Below are 19,189 nucleotides of genomic sequence, written 5' to 3' on the forward strand. Positions count from 1 at the left end.
GTATTATAATTCTTTACTTCAGATGCCTTTTCTGTCTCCCTACCTGGGCCCCTTTAGATTGGCATCTTGCCGTAGGTTGTCTGTATGGTTCCTGAATCTACCTTTGACTGTAAATTCTGACTTCAGTACTTCTTTAATCCATTTTCATAATGAAAAATCAGTCTTATTGCTCTTAGTAGCTGAGCTGGCTGCCTAATCAATACCCTAAAGAGGGCAGATTCAGACACTTTGGGAAGTTGATTAAAATTTCAATGGGCACAGTGAAGTGAATTTTTAATATGACTAGCACACCAATTCAATAAACCTCAAGCTTCATATGAAGTTTGTATTACAAGTACATTGTAGAAAGTCTTTTCTATAATATATTACGTGGCCAGTGAATTATAGAGAGGTTTCACAATCTACAAATAGTAAGTTACCTGTTGGCTTTGAAAACTCATTGTATGGAATGGGACAAGAGGAAGATAGAGGTGAGTTCATCTCTAATGGGAAGACTTCAGGGAAGAAGTTACTTCCCCAGTGGGTTTTGTGGAAGTACACTATTTTATCTTTTTAAATATGTATTGTCCCTTGTTAGAGAGATAAACTGCTATCTCACTCATAGGATTATGAAACTCACAAAAGAAAACCAAATATAAAGTAGCTTTGCATTTTGCATGGTTTTTCCTCTAGATGCACCAGAAGATTAAGCTTAGGAAGGACTGAAAATGCCATACTTGCTAGTCCTAGGGGCAGAAACAGAGGGGTCAAGAGGGGTCAGCCTTATGCTCTTGAATATATGTTCTAAGGAGGTCATAGGGGGATTTTAATGACTTCAAAGCCAAGCCAGTATTTACATTGGAGCAAAATGAAGAGGTGGGACCCAGAGATAAGAGAACCAGGAGGGTCACTACTACAAGAAGTACAGCCCTACTCTTATCCTCTGAGACGGGGCCTCATTTATTAGAATTATTCAGTTCAAGTTTGATTGAGACCATCTTGATTCAACATTCCCATTTTATATATGGGAAGACAGAGGTTTTGAGAGAAGAAATCAGTTATACAATGTCACATACCTAGTGAAAGACAGAGCTGGGCTTAGTGCTCCATGCTCCAGTGTTAAGATGTAATTTATTACTATGGTTTGAAGATGCCAGCACCCCAAATCATACTGAGCATACTTGTCACTTCTGAAATGTTTAGGAAACTCTTTCCTAGTATGTGTGGAAGAAACTTTAATTTTAATTTGAAACAAAAATATCACTGAAAAAAGTAAATGTGGCCACCATGATGAACAGAATTTCAGTTTTACTACCGGGAACCAAGCAAGGCAAAGCTGTCTCCAGAAAGCAGCTGATAAGTCTTGAGCACTTTCTTGAGTACATAGCTCCATAGCAGAAGCTCCTGTGGGTGGTGACACAGAGGAGGGGCAGGATGACTTCAGGATTGTTGAGTGCAGAATCTGGTCTCTCCAACCTGAGTAGGCTGGCCAAGCAGCATAGCATGATGGGAAGAGCTGTGCTTTTGGAATCAGGAACCCAGGGTTTGAATTCTAGATCCTTTTACTTTTCTACCACTTTGGGCTTAAGTTCTCAGAGCCTCAACTTCCTCATTTGCAAGGTGAAATTATAACATTATCTATCTTAGGGGTTGCTCTAAGAATTAATTCCTAACACTGGAGCCAAGATCACATATGATTTTTAATCTAGTCAGTAAAGAGTATGGGGAAATATTTGGGCCATGATGTTGGATGGCTGCATTTAGATCTCTGCTCTACTATTTACTAATCTTGTGATCTTTAACCAAGGTGCAGAAAAATAAGGATGTAAAATGAGGATGGTAATGTCTACTTCTTTATTGTAGGTAGAAGGAAATTTCTGTCAAGCTCTCAGCACAGTGCCCAGCATATTATATGCACTTAACAAAGGTCATTTGCAATTATTCCCATTATCAATAATCAAAGTTCACTCTCTCTGTAGATGGAGGGACCCAAATCCTTCACTGTGCTTCTATGACCCAAATGCACCACTTTGCCTGGCTGTATCAGCACTATCCTCACCTACCATGACAGGCTTAATCTCCTTCTGGGAGGGCATCAGCCTGTGCTTTTCTGCCTGTCCCTTTGATGTGGGAGTGAGGAGTGCTGGCCTAGATTCTTTCAAAAGGAGGCTGCGAGGGGCCTGGGGCATGGCTGGGAAGCAATAGAGCCCTGTGTCTAGTGGGGACGATGACAGCCTATAAATCCCTCCCCACCCCGGGGAGGGGAGGGAAGTAGGGTGAGAAGGATATAAGGAAATATGGATTGTGCGGACCACATTTCCTGGCAAACAAAAAAGCATATGAAAAGAGAGATTTCCTAAACCTTTAGGGAAGAAGACAGCCAAGGACAGGCCCTCAATCTTTCCTAGTGCTAGTTGAATTAAGAGGATTCAATTACACTATTGGATTCATCAATATCTCAATATTCAGCCCTGATTAACTCAAAGAGCGGAAGACAATTTTTCCCTCAGTCTTAAGAGAGGCCAATTGTACATGGCAAGAGCAAAGGCACTTAACATTAATTAAAGGAATGTCTCATTTTCCTAGTGGAATAAGTTTTTCTGACTTTTAAGGGCTCCAAGAGAGGAGCTATTTTGCTCCAGGCAGAATGCAGAATTGGAACAAAATGCAAACCAGGACACTGGTGTGTGTTTTCATAAAGCTAGTTTATTCATCAGAAGGAACTGTCTTTTATTCTAAGAGTAGGTCCTTCTTACCTACTATTTTGTAACCAAGGGTCCTTTGTTTCGTGAAGAAAACTGTGATTTGTAACTTTTGCTGTAATTTTTTTAGTTATATTTTATTTTTTAAATAAAATATGCATGCTTGAAGCAGTACACTTCTGTTTCCCAGGCCAGAGAAAGAGGTGGACACAGATACAATCTCACCCCCCACACACACACACACCCCCTACATGCACACTCACTCACAACTTCTCATTATCAACCTATCTTGCAATGGATGAAGTGTTTGTGGAGTGGGCTTTTTTTTGTGTGCATGGGGGGTGTGGTACCAGGGATTGAACTCAGGGACACTTGGCCAGTGAGCCACCTCCCCAGCCCTATTTTGCATTTTATTTAGAGACAGGGTCTCACTGAGTTGCTTAGCACCTCGGTGTTGCTGAGGTTGGTTTTGAATGCATGATCCTCCAGCCTCAGTTTCCCCAGCCTCTGGGATTACAGGTGTGCACCACTGTGCCAGGATAAGGAATGGGCTTTGAAATTTCATATTACTGGATTTCCAAGGCAGCAGAAGAAAGAGAGGGACAAGGAACAAGCATTTTGGAAGCACTGCCAGGAGGGACTGCTGAAACCTCCTAGAACTAGCATCATTCCATGGCCACCACCAAAAGCCGTGAGGAGATTTGCAGCTCAGGCTTTGCTCCTCTGCAACCACTCTGGAAAAGTGGCTGTCCATGCCATTGGCACTCCTCGCTGCCAGATAGCCATTTCCATCCTGGGTTCTTGGAGGCGAGGCCTTAAGTAAAGTGGAGGGGGCATCAGCTTGAGTATGAACCCAGGAGGGGGTGTCAGCTTGTGTATGCACACAGGGCTTCAGTGTTGTTCACATGCAAGAACCTTCTTAGGAGTGGGGTTGCCCATGTCCTAAGCAACTGGTCAGCTGGAATGGGTGTGCTGTACCTAGCAGGTGGCAAACCTCCAAATCATATGAGTACTCGAGGATTGAGAAGTGGATTTTATCCCTGTAATTATGAGGATATATAACATGTCCTGTGAGAGGGAGGGTCGATTCACTGGGCCACAGGGGAAGGAGTGAAATAAACTGATTTTCCCATCCAGATCACTTTCTCTGTGTTTTGTGCAGGTGAAGAATAGGGCTAGGGAGTCCTCCCAGAGAGCTGCTGGTTACTCTGACCTCTAAGAACCTCGGACTCTTCATCGAACCACAAGGATGAGCAATGATTCCAAATTACCAGCCCTGGATGGTCCCTAGTTCACAAGTTTTCACCAGTGAGTTTTCATCAATTTAAGTGGGGGGAAATGAGGGCACTTGTATGTCTTCATAAAGCTAATTTATCCAGCAGAAGGGACTGATCATTATTTTAGGATTAGGTCCTTTTTTTTGGTGTGTGTGATCAAGTATCCTTTCTTTTGTGACAGAAATTGTGATATGAAACTTTAGTTAGATTTTTTTTTCAGTTGTTGTCGAACACAGTACCTTTATTCTATTTATTTATTTTTTTGTGGTGGTGAGGATCGAACCCAGCGCTTTACACATTCTAGGCAAGCATTCTACTGCTGAGCCACAATCCCAGATTTTAATTTTTAACATTCATTTTTACAAAATTTAAAGTAGGCAATACACTAGCCATTCACTTAAAAATTGTTAGTTATTGGTGAAAAGCCAGATTCAGGGACTCACTATGTGGAGTATCAGGAAGTTTCTAGCTCAGCAGTTCTCAAACCTGTGTGGACATCAGAGTCACCTGGAGGGTCTGTTTAAACAGAGTTTGCCAGACCCTATCCCAGAGTTTCTGATTCATCAGGTCTAGAGGTGTAGGTCTAATAATTTGTATTTCTAAGAAGTTCCCACACCTAGAGAACCACCATCCTGGATATTTGAACTATGATCATAGTGTCCTCATCTACAGGCAAAAGCCCAGGATGCCCTGGGTAGGTATGCAAAGGCAAGGACCCAGACTTTGCAGCAGATTTCAGATTTCTTTCTCCCAGCTTTAGGGTGGCAATGATGTGGGCTAGGAAGGGAATTGTCCTATGGAAGGAAAAGAACTATATGACACTACAAAGACCAGATTGTCCCATTTTTAAGTTGCAGAAAGACAGAATGTTCCAGGTTATCTGCCTGAGATGTCAGCCCAGAGTCTGAAAGTGTCAGGAAGTTTCTCACTTGTGGTTTATTTTCGTCTTTGATGGCCATGAGCTGTAAGGAAAGTATTCCAAATTTGACTTCCATGGGCCCTGGGGTGACAAGAGGAAGGAGTGAAATAGTGTTGGGGTGGGATTCAAGACTCTGGGACATGCTTATCTGAACACCCCAGGGTTGGTATAACTTCTAGAGGTTATGTAAAATGTCCTAACTGCTCCCTCTTTGCTTTCTCTGGCTAAGATATCCTCCAAGGCTGTGCTTCCCTTTTTTCATTTCTCTTCCAAATTAAATCATCACCCTTGTGTATTTTATTGTTTCTGTAATGCTTTGATTAATTTGCACTAAACTTGCACTTGGTTTGGTATAGGGCTTAAAGAATCCTTCCTATAACTCCCTCTTCAAAAGCCTGTGTATTAAAACAAACAACATACAAAAAAGCGCAAATAAACATAAGTAATATATATCTTGAGGAATATTTAGCAAATAATAGAATTTCATTCATCATAAGTTTTCAAAGTATTTGAATTACTTCTCTGAAGCAACTCAACCATACTTGGAGCTGCCATTGGCTCTACATTATCATTATGGGATACATTAAACCATCATGAATAAATATGGTAGAGATCAAGCATGTAAGTTATGTGAAAGTCTTCTGGGTCATTAAAAAAAGATAATTGACAAAATTAGGCTTATGTTATTTTGGATCCCTGAAATATCCATCTGGATAAAGTATGTGAAAAGCAGATATCTGAGCTCCAGGTTTATATCTTTCAGGAACAATGTCTGAGCATCCCATTTACACTCTCTGTGTGGATGCACAAGATGAACCAAATTCAAAGGTTTATTTAGACAGTTTTGTTGCACAACATATTGTGACTAAGAAATAAACAACCAACCAAAACTCAGGTGTCCTACGTGAGAGAGCCACTTACATTTGTCCTGCAAGGAATCATGGGGCACTTCTCCCTGAGGGCTTTCTTCCAAGTCTCCATAATGTAGGACCTTGTGATTTGGAGAAAGCCGACAATACCAAAACTTGTCTGTGGAGAAAAACACAAGTTAACATGATAAGTGATTCTGGTATTCAAAAATATTAGCATGATTATTGTCTAATACTCTAACCTAGAGGAACAGGTAAAAGTTATAATTCCTTTGATTTTAAATCTTGAGAAAGTATGAATTCTAGTGCCCCAGGCAGTAAGCCTCCTTCTGATTTTGATATTTAGGTATCACCTGTCCTGCTTGGTCCTATTTGGTAGCTATTGGGAAAGTTACCAAATCCTGGTGGTTTCCAGAGGGTATTTAACCAGTATCTGTAACTACCCAGGGGACCATTCTTTAGGTCTGACAAAAGTGGGGAGAGAGCTAAGTGCAGTGACACGTCATGCCAGCTACTTGGGGGCTGAGGAACGAGGATCACAAGTTCAAGGCCAGCCTGGGAAATTTAATAAGACCCAGTCTCAAAAATTAAACAAACAAACAAACAAACAAAAAAACAGGGCTTGGGGTGTAGCTCACTTACAAAGCATTGTCACTGAGAGGCAATGGGTTCAGTTCCTAGTCAATACTACCACCATCACCTGCAGTATCACAGCTACAAATTGGGTGGAAGATGAAGGAGAAACAGCTTTCTTAAAACTTTTCGACTTCCACTTTCCTCTCTGAGGGATTCAGACTGCTCAGAGAGTTGTCTAAGAGGCCACATCTTGGTTAACATAACAAACCCCCACCCCTTAGGGGCTGATGCACATAATGACCAGTGAATGAATTGCTAGGGACTAGTGATACACACAGTCCCTAGGAATCATGAGAGGCTCACTTGAATGATTCAGGAATTTAGCAAAAGAATAAAGACACAATTATCTCCTTCCTAATATCTTAAATTTAGTTTTCTGAATGGGCATGACCCAGGCCTTAGGATTATTCTTACAAATAATTTCCTTGATTTTACGCCCTCAATCCCTAAAGGTAATAAGAAATACTGAATAAGCCTGTGACGCAAGGAGAGGGAAGTAAGAGCCCTTTCTATAGACCTACAGATGTATAGATAAAGAACTTGAACTTCAATACTCCTGTAGCCAGACAGGCTCTGTTCCCACCACCTCCTTTAGGAAGGTTTCCCTTGATCATTTCAGCAGAAGGGCCTCTTGTCCTTTGAGCTGCTCCAGCATGTTCTTTGTACCATGAACACAGATTAGACTGGCATTACCAGTTCTCACATGTCAACCACCTTAGTGTCCTCCTGTATCTGCCTCCCTCCTAGGTAAGCAACTGGCCTTAGTGGGTGTACTGTGAACAATTACAGAAGGCTAAAGAGGGCTCCTAGATCCTCATTGGCCCTGACAGTGTGTAGAAGTCAGGGTCTCTCTGCTGACAGCCATTGTCCTCTCATAATTGCAATGTTCCAATCCTTGGGTGCAGTGCCTGGCATATAAACACTGTATAGTAGGTGTTGGCTAAATTTATCAATGAAGACCCAAGGGCACTGGGTTATAGCACCTCAGGGCACACAGCATCCGTTATCTACAAGCCCTTTGTAGCTTTATGCAGCTGGATAATGCTATGGTTTCGGTCAAGTCATCTCATTACTGTGCTTGCAATCCCAAATTGTTTTGAAACCACTCTGACAAAAAAGCTCTCCACTACATTTTAAGAAAAGTGGTTTTCCATCTAAAATTGCTTTCACTGCAAAATCATGTTTTAACAGTTTTTCCTCTAATAGTGAAACACATTTTAAGAATGGAAGTAAAAGTCACAACGAACAAGGAAAATACCCCAACTTGAGCCACAAAATCTGAGTGCCTCTGTGATTCCTATCTTTCTTAGTGTGCACATGAGGCTTGAGAATTCCTGAGTGTAGTCAGAATATGGCAATCCATATATACAGGAATCTGACCTCTGGTGGAAAAGTTTGAGATGGTGGAGAAGGTCATTTAATGGCTAGGAAAACATCTTCAATTGCTCAGTTTTCAACATTATATATACACAAAGCTCAGTGTTGTTTTTCTGGGAGAGCACTTCAAAGGGAGAGAAGTTATTCCCTGAGTATCTCATAGCCATTTTAATTAGGCAAATGTGCAATTACTGGTTTTCCATGAGGAGCACACATTTGAGAATTTGATTTGAAATTCACAATAGGAATTGTGAATTCCAAAGGAGGATGCTCTCTTTTCTGAGTATCCAATGTGCTCTTGGGAACCTGGCATGACAGGTTGTGGTGGCTGTTTCCCCTTTCATCTGGTCTCCATGCCCCATGATGACCACAATTGGCTATATAAGGCTTTCCCTCCTCAACTACCTCTGAGGTAGGATTTTGGGCAAAGTGAGTGAGAGAAAGCTGGGAAGGAAATCAGTGAGACTTGACACCTGGAAAAGGCAATCTTGTATTGAATAATGTCTTAGCCTATTCTTTTAGGAATCCTCTCTTCAAACTGGGATAACTCAAGGAGACAAGGAGTCAATAAGGCACAACAATCAACGATCATTTATATCAGAATTTTTTGAGGGGAAGAGTAAAGAAACTTAACTGATACATACAATTTAATACAAACAGATATGAGTAAATTATACAACGCATTCATTTGTAAGATATATTCACTTGTGAGATTTTGAAACACTTTGCTGCTTATATTTTCAGGAGAAATTTATTCATCCACTAAATAATTATAGTGTCTCTGCGATGCAGACAGCATTCTACTGGGTGCAGCAAGAAATCATTAGAACAAATGGCAGACATGAGAGAGAAAATAGAGAAGCTCAAGGAAAAGGAGTCCCCTCTGTTTTTCATGGTGGCTAAGAGAAAGATGGCAGAAATACTTGTTTCCCAGGTCTGGGAAGTAGGGACAAAGACAGATCAGGAATTTGGGATATACTATAAGGAAAATAAGAAAGGGAGGACCTCCCATGCAATATCTTTTTGTGTTCATAAACTATCAGGGAACAGTGACTCTTTATCAGGGTTCTAGCAGGCAAACAACCATCTTCCGTGCAAATCTACCATAGAGGCTTATTTAAAAGAAACACTAAAGTCTACCTGGAACTCTGCCATAACTATATGGTATGTCCCTGACAGAATGTCCTTTCAGGAGATTAAAGTCCCTTGATTTATACTATGCCACTCTTCGCTGGTTTTCTTCCTACCTCTGGCTAATCCTGCTCTCATACAAGTTTCTCTTTCTCTGTTATTTACCAAAATGATAGAATAAAGAGATCTGTGCATCACCAACATAAGTGATGTGTTCAGCTCTTCTTCATCAAATAGGAAGTCTTGGATGGATGACAGAACATTGGAAGAAGGGGGCTGTAAGGCTGACAAGCTTGCCTTGACCAGTAATCCAAACAGGGGTGCTCAGCCAGCACGGTCCTCAGGTTGAAGGCTGGAGTCCAGTTTTGGAAGGTTTAGAATCATCACCGCCATGCATTTCTATCTCAAAGGTGGGGCTGCAGGAGAGTCCAACTGCCAGCCACTACCAGCACAGCACACTGACATGTTGGTGGAGACAATTTTGGTGTCAGCTACCAGCAGCAGCTTGATTTGCAGATTCTTTTACGGTAAGAAAAATGTGCATTTTCCTTTCAAAACCCAGCAGGATGTTACTAGTCCCTCAATCCCTCTGGGCAAAGAAAAGAGTGGATTTCGTCACTAAAAGCAATCAGCAGGAAATGATGAGAACATTATCAAAGATTGTTTACTAGCATTTAAGGAGAAAATAAGCATTAATATGGAGGTCTTCTAGTCAATTACGAATGAGAGTATGTTAATAGCCATCTCTCCATTCCTAAACTCAAAAATATGGAGACAATTTTGTACTTCAGTCTTTTCTTCCCCCCATCCCCGTGTGTGTGATGTGTGTGTGTGTGTGTGTGTGTGTGTGTGTGTGAGAGAGAGAGAGAGAGAGAGAGAGAGAGAGAGAGAGAGAGAGAGATTGTGTTTAAAGGATTAAAAGGAAAAGTTGGTTTCATAGCTCATAAACCTGGTAAGAAGGGCTGTTAAAGCTACCCCCAAAGTCACATAGATTATTATGGAGCTCATTACCACTGACAACTAGATTCCTTGCAGTGTTGTCCAACAGAACTTTCTGCAGTGATGGAAATTTTCTGTATCTGCTTTATTCCATAGTAAGGAAACAAATTTTAAAATTTCTTTCACTTTAATTAACTTATCTACAGGTAGCTGGTCACCAGGTCTTCAGGGGAGACTTGGCAAGCTACATAATAGTGTCCATTAAAGAGTGTGACATGCTGGCCTTTCTGTGAGGCAGAAAGAACAGCAAAAATCAAGTCCTAATCAATTCTGCTAGGGAATCAGGGGACATCCTCATTTTGGGCACAGAGCCCACAGTTGGGAGCTGGCTACTGACCCACAAGGCCTCAGAATCCTGCGTTCAGGAAGCAGAGAGTTTATACAAACTACATTCTTAGAGCACTTCCACTAGGATTTCATATTTATCCTAGGTTGACCTAAAATATGCCAAGTTTCACTGTGTTCAGGAGAAGGACTGCTTCCTGCCTGAGATGGAAACATTCCAAGTCACAAAACAAGAAGGACCCAGCAATGCCTTCAAAGAGAATGTCACCTTCTAGGTGACAAGATGCACAACTTCTCTATTGGTCCAAGAAAAGGAAAAAAATAGCTAAAGATAGAGAAGAAGGTCAGCATACCTTTCAAATCTTTCTCACTTCACTGAATGTTCAAAACTAGGGAATTCAGAATTCTGTCTCCCTAGAGACATCTGTCTCTTCTCACAGCTGGTGAATCCAGAGGCCCTAACTAAATACTTGCAAAGAGGACTTGAGATGCCTTGAAATCACAATGGCCCCGACACTTATTACCTGGGAGCCTTGGCCAAATTATAAAAATGTCCTGCTCTTCATTTGTTATGTAATGGTCATAAATGCATGAATAAAACACATGTAAAGCACATACAAAGTCTAACTACATGAGTAAAACTCGTAAAGCATCCATCAAGCGTCTTCCATCGGATTGGCTGGCTGGCCTCAATAAATCATCAAGTCTTTCTGCTTTTCCATTCAATGGTGGCCTCTCTCATCCACACTACAGGGCCCTCCATATTTAGGGAACAGAGATCATTCATTATTCTGATTTATTGAAAAGTGCCCCTTTCCTGAAAATGAACTAGCTTTTACTTGAAAAATATGCATTTATTTATATCTGCCTTTTTGTTAAAATGAGTTACAGTTATGTTTAATAAAATATTTAAAGGAAATTTTCATCAAATATAGAAGAAGAAATAGCCTGATGCCCCGAGGGTTTATATGGTGCTATGCATGAACATCCTGTTTCCTTCCAGGTTTTCTGACTAGGCCACAGGAGTCAGATAAGGCTGTGGGCACAAGTGGGGAGGCAGGCTTGTTCTGTAAGGGTGGAATAGGGCAACTTTTGTCCAGTGTTGAATTCCAAGGTCATTTTGTCATGTTAGCACACAGAGAAGTCATGCTGCTCACTGAAATGGACAGCGTCCTCGATAAGAAGTAAACTTTCATGTTAGCATTTCTTGATGACTCTTTAGCCCTGGAGTCTTATTAACATCATTTCAATGCAAGTGATTCTGGAAGACCTTAATTTCTGAAATATAGAAAGCAAAAGGCAGTTCTTGAGACTACAGATTCTCAGGAAGCAAATAATGGCCTTAACACAGACAACTCCTGGTATTTCTTTCTTTCTTTTTTTTTTTGCTCTCCTCTATGGGAGTCCAGGGAACACAGAAGGTAAAGCCTTAGATTCCATGGTGAGGACAGAGCAGGGAGAAGTAGGTATGTGACATCCAAAGCCACTCTACCTCCTGTATTTAAAAGTCTATATTCTGAATTACTACAAGTTAAAAGCAAGAATACACATCATTAATGAATGTTTGATTGATGGGCGAATTACCATACTAAGTGGGAAACATGTATAATTTTATTTAACCCCTGTAACTATTTGATGTTAACCAGCAGCATACCTGCTTGAGAGGAGAGGAAACAGAATCACAGAGATGAGAAGCTAGAGCAAGGCCATCCAGCTCTTGAGTGAGGAGGCAGGGACTTGAACCTAGTTTCATGTGAGTTACTGCCTCCCAATTCTAATGCGCCTAGTATTCCCAGAAACCCAGATTTGTCTTGTTTGAATAAGACTATCCATATAGCAGAGCTGTGAATGAGATGAGGAGAATAATGGGCAAGAATCAATCAGGGTGCCTTCCAAACAAATGTGGCATAGGGAAAGACACTTTGATCCTCCCCTTTCTAGCTCTGTGGGACTGGAAGTGCCTTCCTACTTTCCTCCATAAATTTAATTACTTAAATCCACTCATCTGTGTCCTCCTCACTGTTGGACAAGCTTAAAGGGAGTGTGGCCCTGGCTCCTGCACAGGGAGCACCTGTTCTGTAACCTGGTAGAGAGGTGTGAGATCCCCTGTGGAAGCAAATCTCTCTTAAAGGGATTAAAGTTGATTTTACGTCACATTCTCATTAATCTGTGTAAATCTAAACAGAATGTTTTGATGGGTGATAGGAAAGCAATTTCAGCACAGTCTATTTTGCATCCCTATTTTTAAGCACAGAAGCAGTCATCCATTTTCAAATCCACTTACCAAGCATCAAAATGCCTTCCTTTCTGCATATGGAAGGATGATCTTGTATTAAACACAGATGGTCATGCTCCCTAGGGAGCTCAGCTAATAAATTCATCATCTAGATGTTAATTTTTTTTTTGTTCATAAGGTAGCTCATTTCGAGAAAGTTGAAAAAAATCTCAAGACAAGGGATGAATGAACACTTAAAGAAAAAAGAATCTGTAGTTATTTCATCTAGAAATAGTATTATTCTGGTAAGTCTCATAGCAAAGCAGAATGGAAGGTTAAATTCAGTTTTAAAAATTAGGATTTTTACCTGGGCATCAGAGGAGGTAATTGGTGGTATTGTTCTATTTGATATCTCATATCCCTAGACTCCTGTGCTCTTTGCCCAATGTCAAATAAATAAAAACTTTCTAAGTCACCTTGATGGGGGCCCTGTAATCCTAAATATCGCTTTTTTCCGAAGGCAATGAGATCAGGGCATATAATGGACCATGTGATTTACTTGAGTTCTCTGAGCCTCTAGTGCTGTCCTCCAATTTATAGATGGGAATTTGTGGCCCTGAGAGGTGACATCGTGTTTGAAGATGCCGAGGTGGTTAAGAGCCAAGAGGCTTAGAACCAAATCTATTCACTCCCAGCTCACTTCTTTAACCCTACATAATCTTCCAGAATAATAGTGGCTGTCTTTTGTGTTGTTTTTGAAAAGCTACATTCAGGAGTGCCTTTCTTCCTTGCAATAACCTTAGGAGATGGGTATTGTTATCTGAGGGGGAAGCTGCCTGAGATCACATGGCTGGACAGCGATGCAGGCAAGCTGAATCACCTCGTTCCTATGTTCTTTGGCCACCGTGCCACTCTGTCTTCTTGGAACACCCGTTATTCTGACATGATGCCCAATGAAAAACTGCAGTGAGTAAGGAGGCCATGAACTCATCCTTCAATGGATGAATGGGAGAGGTGCGTCCTCTTCCACTGCTTTTCTAATGTGAGCTTTTCTTGTCCCAGCTATAACTCAGTCTTTTATTATTTTTCCCCTTTTCTTCTCCTGAGGCCCAGTGTAAAGCTCACTGTGAATCTTACAATTTCCTTCCTCCAGGAAGCTCTGCCTTTGGAAGTTCCTCAAAGTGATTTTTAATGGCAGCATTGAAATATTTCAAAGTTTCTTAATACTCAGTATTGAGACGTTATAGAGAATGGCCAGGGGGGGTGGGTTTAACACAGACACAAAATGTTGATGGTCATCCATTAGGTTTCTAAAACATCTGCCAGAGTTTCTCCTGGGCTGTAACTAATGGTCTCCTTAGTACAGCTGTTAATACCTTCACTTATTCCTGACTCTTCCTCCATCTCTTTACCTCTCCCCAAACCTTACTTTTCAGTTTCATTTTCTGGTGGTTTGTTTCTAGGGCAATATGATAGGGACATTTTGACTATACAATCAGCAGCAGATCAAGAGAGCAAGAAACTGTTCAAGGTGAATAAATAGCTGGAAATGCTTCCCAGCTATTGGATCTTGTCTACTGGCACCATTTTGACTGGACATTTTCAGGTCAGAGATTGTAAAGACAATTTATAAATCTGTCTTGAAAAAATTGTGAAAATAGATTCTACCTCACCCAATTCATTGTTACTCATATCCCCAAATAAAATACCTCTGACCTGGGAGAGAATCCGTGTTGGATATTTGAGAATAAGGGTCATCCATGCTGAAAGCTCTCAGATCCAATGCAATGGTGGGTGATGTGCCAGTAGCACACAGAGTAATGGTAAGGAAGGACCATGGAGCTTTGGAAGATGAACCCTGCTCTTCTGTGACTTTGAGTAAATTATTTCACCCCTCAGTAGTAAGTTTTCTTATCTGTAAATGAAGCCATTATCACAATAGCTACTATATAGGGTAATTATGCATTAATACAGTCATGCTTTGCTTGATAATGGGATATAGTCTGAGAAATGTGTTGTTAGGTGGTTTCATCATTGTGTGAACATCATAAAGTATGCTTACACACAAACTAAGATGGCTACAATGTTGCTAGCTGATAAAACCTATGGGACCACCACTATGTTTAAGGGTCATTGTTAGCTGAAATCTTATGAGGCACATGGCTGAAAAACTAACATTTTGAGAAAAGTCTTGCATATGGTAAGCACATAGTACACATTAGTAATTATTGACACCAACAACTTTGTATCATTAAATGTCAAAGAATGGCTATTCAGTTCCAAGAGCCTTTTGATAATTCTGGACTTGGTTCTCCCCAGGTGGGCATGGAAACAAGGTCTTTCCTGGACTTCTATTCCTGTCCTGAGAACAGTGCTGCTAGACCAATATCATGCCCTTGTAATACCCCAGGAGCAGGCCACTGTTGACCTAGCTCAAGTGTGGAGTGTCCCCAAACAATACCTTGCCTCCGCCGGGCATTGAGTTTCCTAAAGCAGGTCCCTTCCACCAGACGGTTCAGGCGTTGTTGTTTGATCAGCTCTAAGATTTCTGGCTGGATCTTCTCCTTTAGTTCCCTGTTGGAGGATAAACACATATTCCACCATGCACCTTGAGAAACAGGGATGGGTCAACAGGGATCATAGAAAGATGGGCAGGGGAGTGTGAGCCTCACCCTTTCATGAACCCATCCTAGGACCTGCCAAGTTCGTGCTTTAGAGAATCATTTATTACGCATCAGTGGCCAGGGTTATCTGTCACCGTAACTCTACGGAGTCTCTGACATTTGCAGTCTATCCACAAAAGCACCAGTGGCTTTAGTGATGTTTTTCTAGAACAAAGTATCCTGTGAAATGTCTTATTGTACAAAGGTACAGATATAACTAATGCAAAAGTCCAGACAGTAAAATCCCTGGCCATACTTTTTTTTCCCCTTGCAGCAAGTAAACACCTAGATTACATTTGTGATTGACCAAATGGGATTATTGAGAAACTATGTGCTTGCTATTCCACAGCAAATGTAGCTTGGGCAAAACATAGATCACTTTTTGCTTTCTATTCCATCTCATAAGTGGGAACCACAATAGTGTCCTAGATTCTAGTCCATAGAGACTGAGATAATTATGGGATAAATTGAACATTATTTGCATCTTGTTTCAGGCTAATAGGATATAATTTAGTTTCAGATGCACTATGCTACAAAGATAGTATGATAGACTGCTGTGGTCTTCCTAGTTTTAAAAAATATTTTTTTCCATTTTTTTTGTTGGTTCATATTAGTTATACAGAGCATTAGGATTCATTTTGACATAATTATATATGCATGGAATATAGTTGGCTTCAATTCAGACCCCAGTACTAGCCCTCTCCTTTCCCCTCCCTCTACCTGATCCCTTTCCTGAACTCCACTGATCTAAAAGATATCTTTATAGAAATTCTATGTAGCACCCTGGTATTCCAGTCTAATAAAGCCAAAGATGATCTAGCTGAAGCTGGACTGGGAGATTTAGAGCCCAGCCCCCAGAGCCATGTTGAAAGTATTGGCTAGAGCACAGATCCAGAAGCCAGAAGACTAGACTTACAGTCTAGGCTCTGCACATGATTAGGTTTTTGTGTAGCTCATCTAAGTCTTAGTTTTCTTATCTGTAAAATGGGGATAAGAATCTCTCCTGGAATCAGACATAACATTCCTATGTTCATATATGAATACATGACCAGTGAAACTCCACATCATGTATGACTGCAAGAATGGGATCCTAATTAGAATACCCATGTATGTGTCATATGTCAAAATATACTCTACTGTCATGTGTATCTAGAAAGAACCAATTAAAATAAAAAACTTTAAATTTTTAAAAATAAAAGCAGATAAGGAAGAAAAAAGTTTGGTCATCATGTTTACTAACATTCTCAGCTATTTTAATTTTTTGTCTTCAAATATTTATTTCATATGCTTACACTTAAATTTTGAATTTTGTTATCAATATTTTACCTGCAACATATTTGTAGCACGTCTACAAAACTGGGTGGGGAAAGCAAGGCATCACTGAATTTGCTTTGGTGACCATCTCTCCTTTCCTCAGCCCAAACACTCCAAATGCCTATATTACACTGTAGTCAAGACCCACATACTCATCAGTTACAGCTTTGACTTTGCACTTGCCCTGACACTGGATAGCACACAACCTGTTCACCTGATGCCCTACCCAGGTGGGGAAGGTGCTGATGCTCTGCAAGCACCTGCTCTGAGCCTAACATGTCATGCAATTAACTGACACACCCTGAATAAAACAACTTTTGAGGACAGGTATTAATATCATCATTCCCATATAACCAATGGGGAAACAGGTCAGGGAGTTTAAGTGTAGGATAGGGTACAGACTCAGGTCTACCTCTTGCAAACTTCTTCTATTTAAACATGAGCAAAAAGAAAAAAGATGTACATAAAAGGATTCAGCCATCTAACAGGGTATTCTAGTACTGCACTGATACGTATTTGGGAGCTGATTAAATGGCTTCAAACCTCTTATCATTTGATAATGTTCAAAGTGAATACTTATAAAGCATAATATGAAAATTCTGCCTTAGTAATAATACAGCGTGGACCATTTGTAAAGGCTTCTCTGCACAGGTCTCTTAGGGTCTCATCTCGGGCTTTCAGATCACTATAAAACTATTTATCATCAGCGTTCAGCTTTTGTAAAATGGACTCAGTAAATTGAAGCTTTGATGAACCCTGAACTGAATGAAGAAGAAGGTGAGGAATTGCTTGAACAGTCACACACGGCAATAAATCACTGCTACCGACTTCTAAGTCCAGGCGACTGGGGAGAGAGGATGAGATGGGACCTGTGGATGAAACCACAGGAGAATGAGTTTTCAAATTTCAGCAACTCTTAGGTTATAGATGTGTCTTTAAGTAGTAGTTTCACTGAGCTATAGTTGAGTTATTAAAATGGAAAGAAAGGTGCAGAGACTAAGGGAGGGAATTCTGAGTAATTTTAACTGATGGTTAAGACTCAAATATTCTTGTCATGGCATGCTTCAGAACCATCTTCCAGGAACACACTATCAGAAGTGAAAATGTTGCTGTAAGAGTTTCCAGGAGGGGAGGGAGGGAAACAGAAGAGGCAAGGGATTAGCAAGGATGGTGAAATGTGATGGACATCATTATCCAAAGTACATGTATGAACACACGAATTAGGTATCAACCTACTTCATATACAATCAGAGATATGAAAAACTGTGCTTTATATGTGTAATAAGAATTGTAATGCATTCCTCTGTCTTGTATTAAAAAAAATAAAATCAATTAAAAAAAAGAGTTACCAAGTATTTTTTGTTTTTGTCTTTAACTTCAAAGTCTCCAAAACCTGATTGGGTAATGAGGGAAAATGAGCCAACGTTTCTTTCTAACTGATTTCTTCTTCTTTTCTTATGAATGGACTCAGAGCTATAAAATTCACACATATTAAGAAACTTTATTAATGCCAACAATATGCTTCTGTGGCTGAGATCTGACCTTCTGGGTGACTTAGGTAATAATAATGTAACTGGGTTTTGACATTGTTAGCTTGGGGTCAGTGAGGGTAGGGTTGTGGGTTCAGTGTCTTTGCTTTGATAGATATTCCTTTAATTCCATCCAAAGGATTTGTAAATTAAAAAAAAAAAAAGAAGGAGGGAGGGTAAAAGAATGTGTGAAGAGGAATTCAAACTAGCACCATTTCTGGAAAACAATTACATGCCCAGCCCCGAAGAGGCCACTACAATACAAAGAAGACAGACAGCATCATTAGACAGGTGAATTCCTTCCTCAACCTGGAGTCTGTCCACTGAGCTACTCCCCACTGTTCATCTAAAACATGGGCTGTTAAACTTTTTCTGTAAAAGGTCAGACTGTAAATTCTTTGGGCTTTGTGGGCCATATGGTTAACTTACAAAAATAGATGTGGGCACATTTGGCCAAAGAGACATAGTTTGTGGGTCCCTGATCTAGAACCACTTTGTATAGACTTTGTGCTGACTGACAGTGTCAGTTTCAGAGAAATTGATCTGTTTTTGTCTCGATGCTAGAAGGACTCAGGATTTAGTCTTTGAACATTTTTTGTTCTTTCTATAACCGACACATGGCTTCAAATACCAACTTTATACTGACAGCTTCCAAATTTATATTTCTAACCTAGAACTCTCTGATGAACTTCAAACTCACTTGTCTGACTGCCTGCTTGGATGTCTCACAGCTTTGACATGTGCAGAGCTGAACTCCTAATCCCCTTGTCCAAATCTGCTCTACCCACTTTGCCCACTGGCTGTCCTTTAGTTGTTTAAATTCAAACTTTGAGCTCATCCTTGACTCTTCTCTTTCTTATAACTACATCTAATCCATCAGAAAATAACATTGTCCTCTTCAAAATATATCAAGTTCATAGTAAAGATTCTAATCACTTCTCATCACCTCTTGCTTGGATTACTGAATGAGCTTCCTAAGATCTTCCCATTTCCAAACTTTGCTTCCTTACTTCCTGTTCCCAGTATAGCACTCATGCCAGTCCTCCACTCAAAACCTTCCAATGGCTTCCAACAAGACCCTATGTAATCAGACTCCTGAGTACCTTAGAGGTCTTGCCTCCTATTTCTCTCCCCCTTGCTTATTCTGATCCAGCCACATTGGCTTCCTTGCTATTCACTGAACACTCTGATCTGATCTGTTTTCAGGGCCTTTCCAGTGGTTCTCTTTGCCAAGGATACCCTTCTTCCAAATACCCACATGGCATGCTCCCTGAATCTCTTACTATCCTAATCA

The 19,189-nt window shown here is 40.5% G+C and overlaps 1 protein-coding gene across 3 annotated transcripts in view; it reads right to left on the reverse strand.

Annotated features, from left to right (window-relative positions):
• Positions 1-19,189, reverse strand: part of Elmo1 (engulfment and cell motility 1) — a 551,061-nt gene that overhangs the window by 20,068 nt on the left and 511,804 nt on the right. For all 3 annotated transcript variants that reach the window (XM_076864020.2, XM_076864023.2, XM_076864025.2), the window contains exons 18-19: positions 14,851-14,963; positions 5,799-5,906 (exon numbers count right to left, since the gene is read on the reverse strand). In XM_076864020.2, the coding sequence (XP_076720135.1) occupies positions 5,799-5,906; positions 14,851-14,963 (221 nt within the window). The remainder of the gene's footprint in view (positions 1-5,798; positions 5,907-14,850; positions 14,964-19,189) is intronic.

Source organism: Callospermophilus lateralis, chromosome 1, assembly GCF_048772815.1.
Source record: "Callospermophilus lateralis isolate mCalLat2 chromosome 1, mCalLat2.hap1, whole genome shotgun sequence".
Classification (NCBI taxonomy): Eukaryota; Metazoa; Chordata; class Mammalia; order Rodentia; family Sciuridae; genus Callospermophilus; species Callospermophilus lateralis.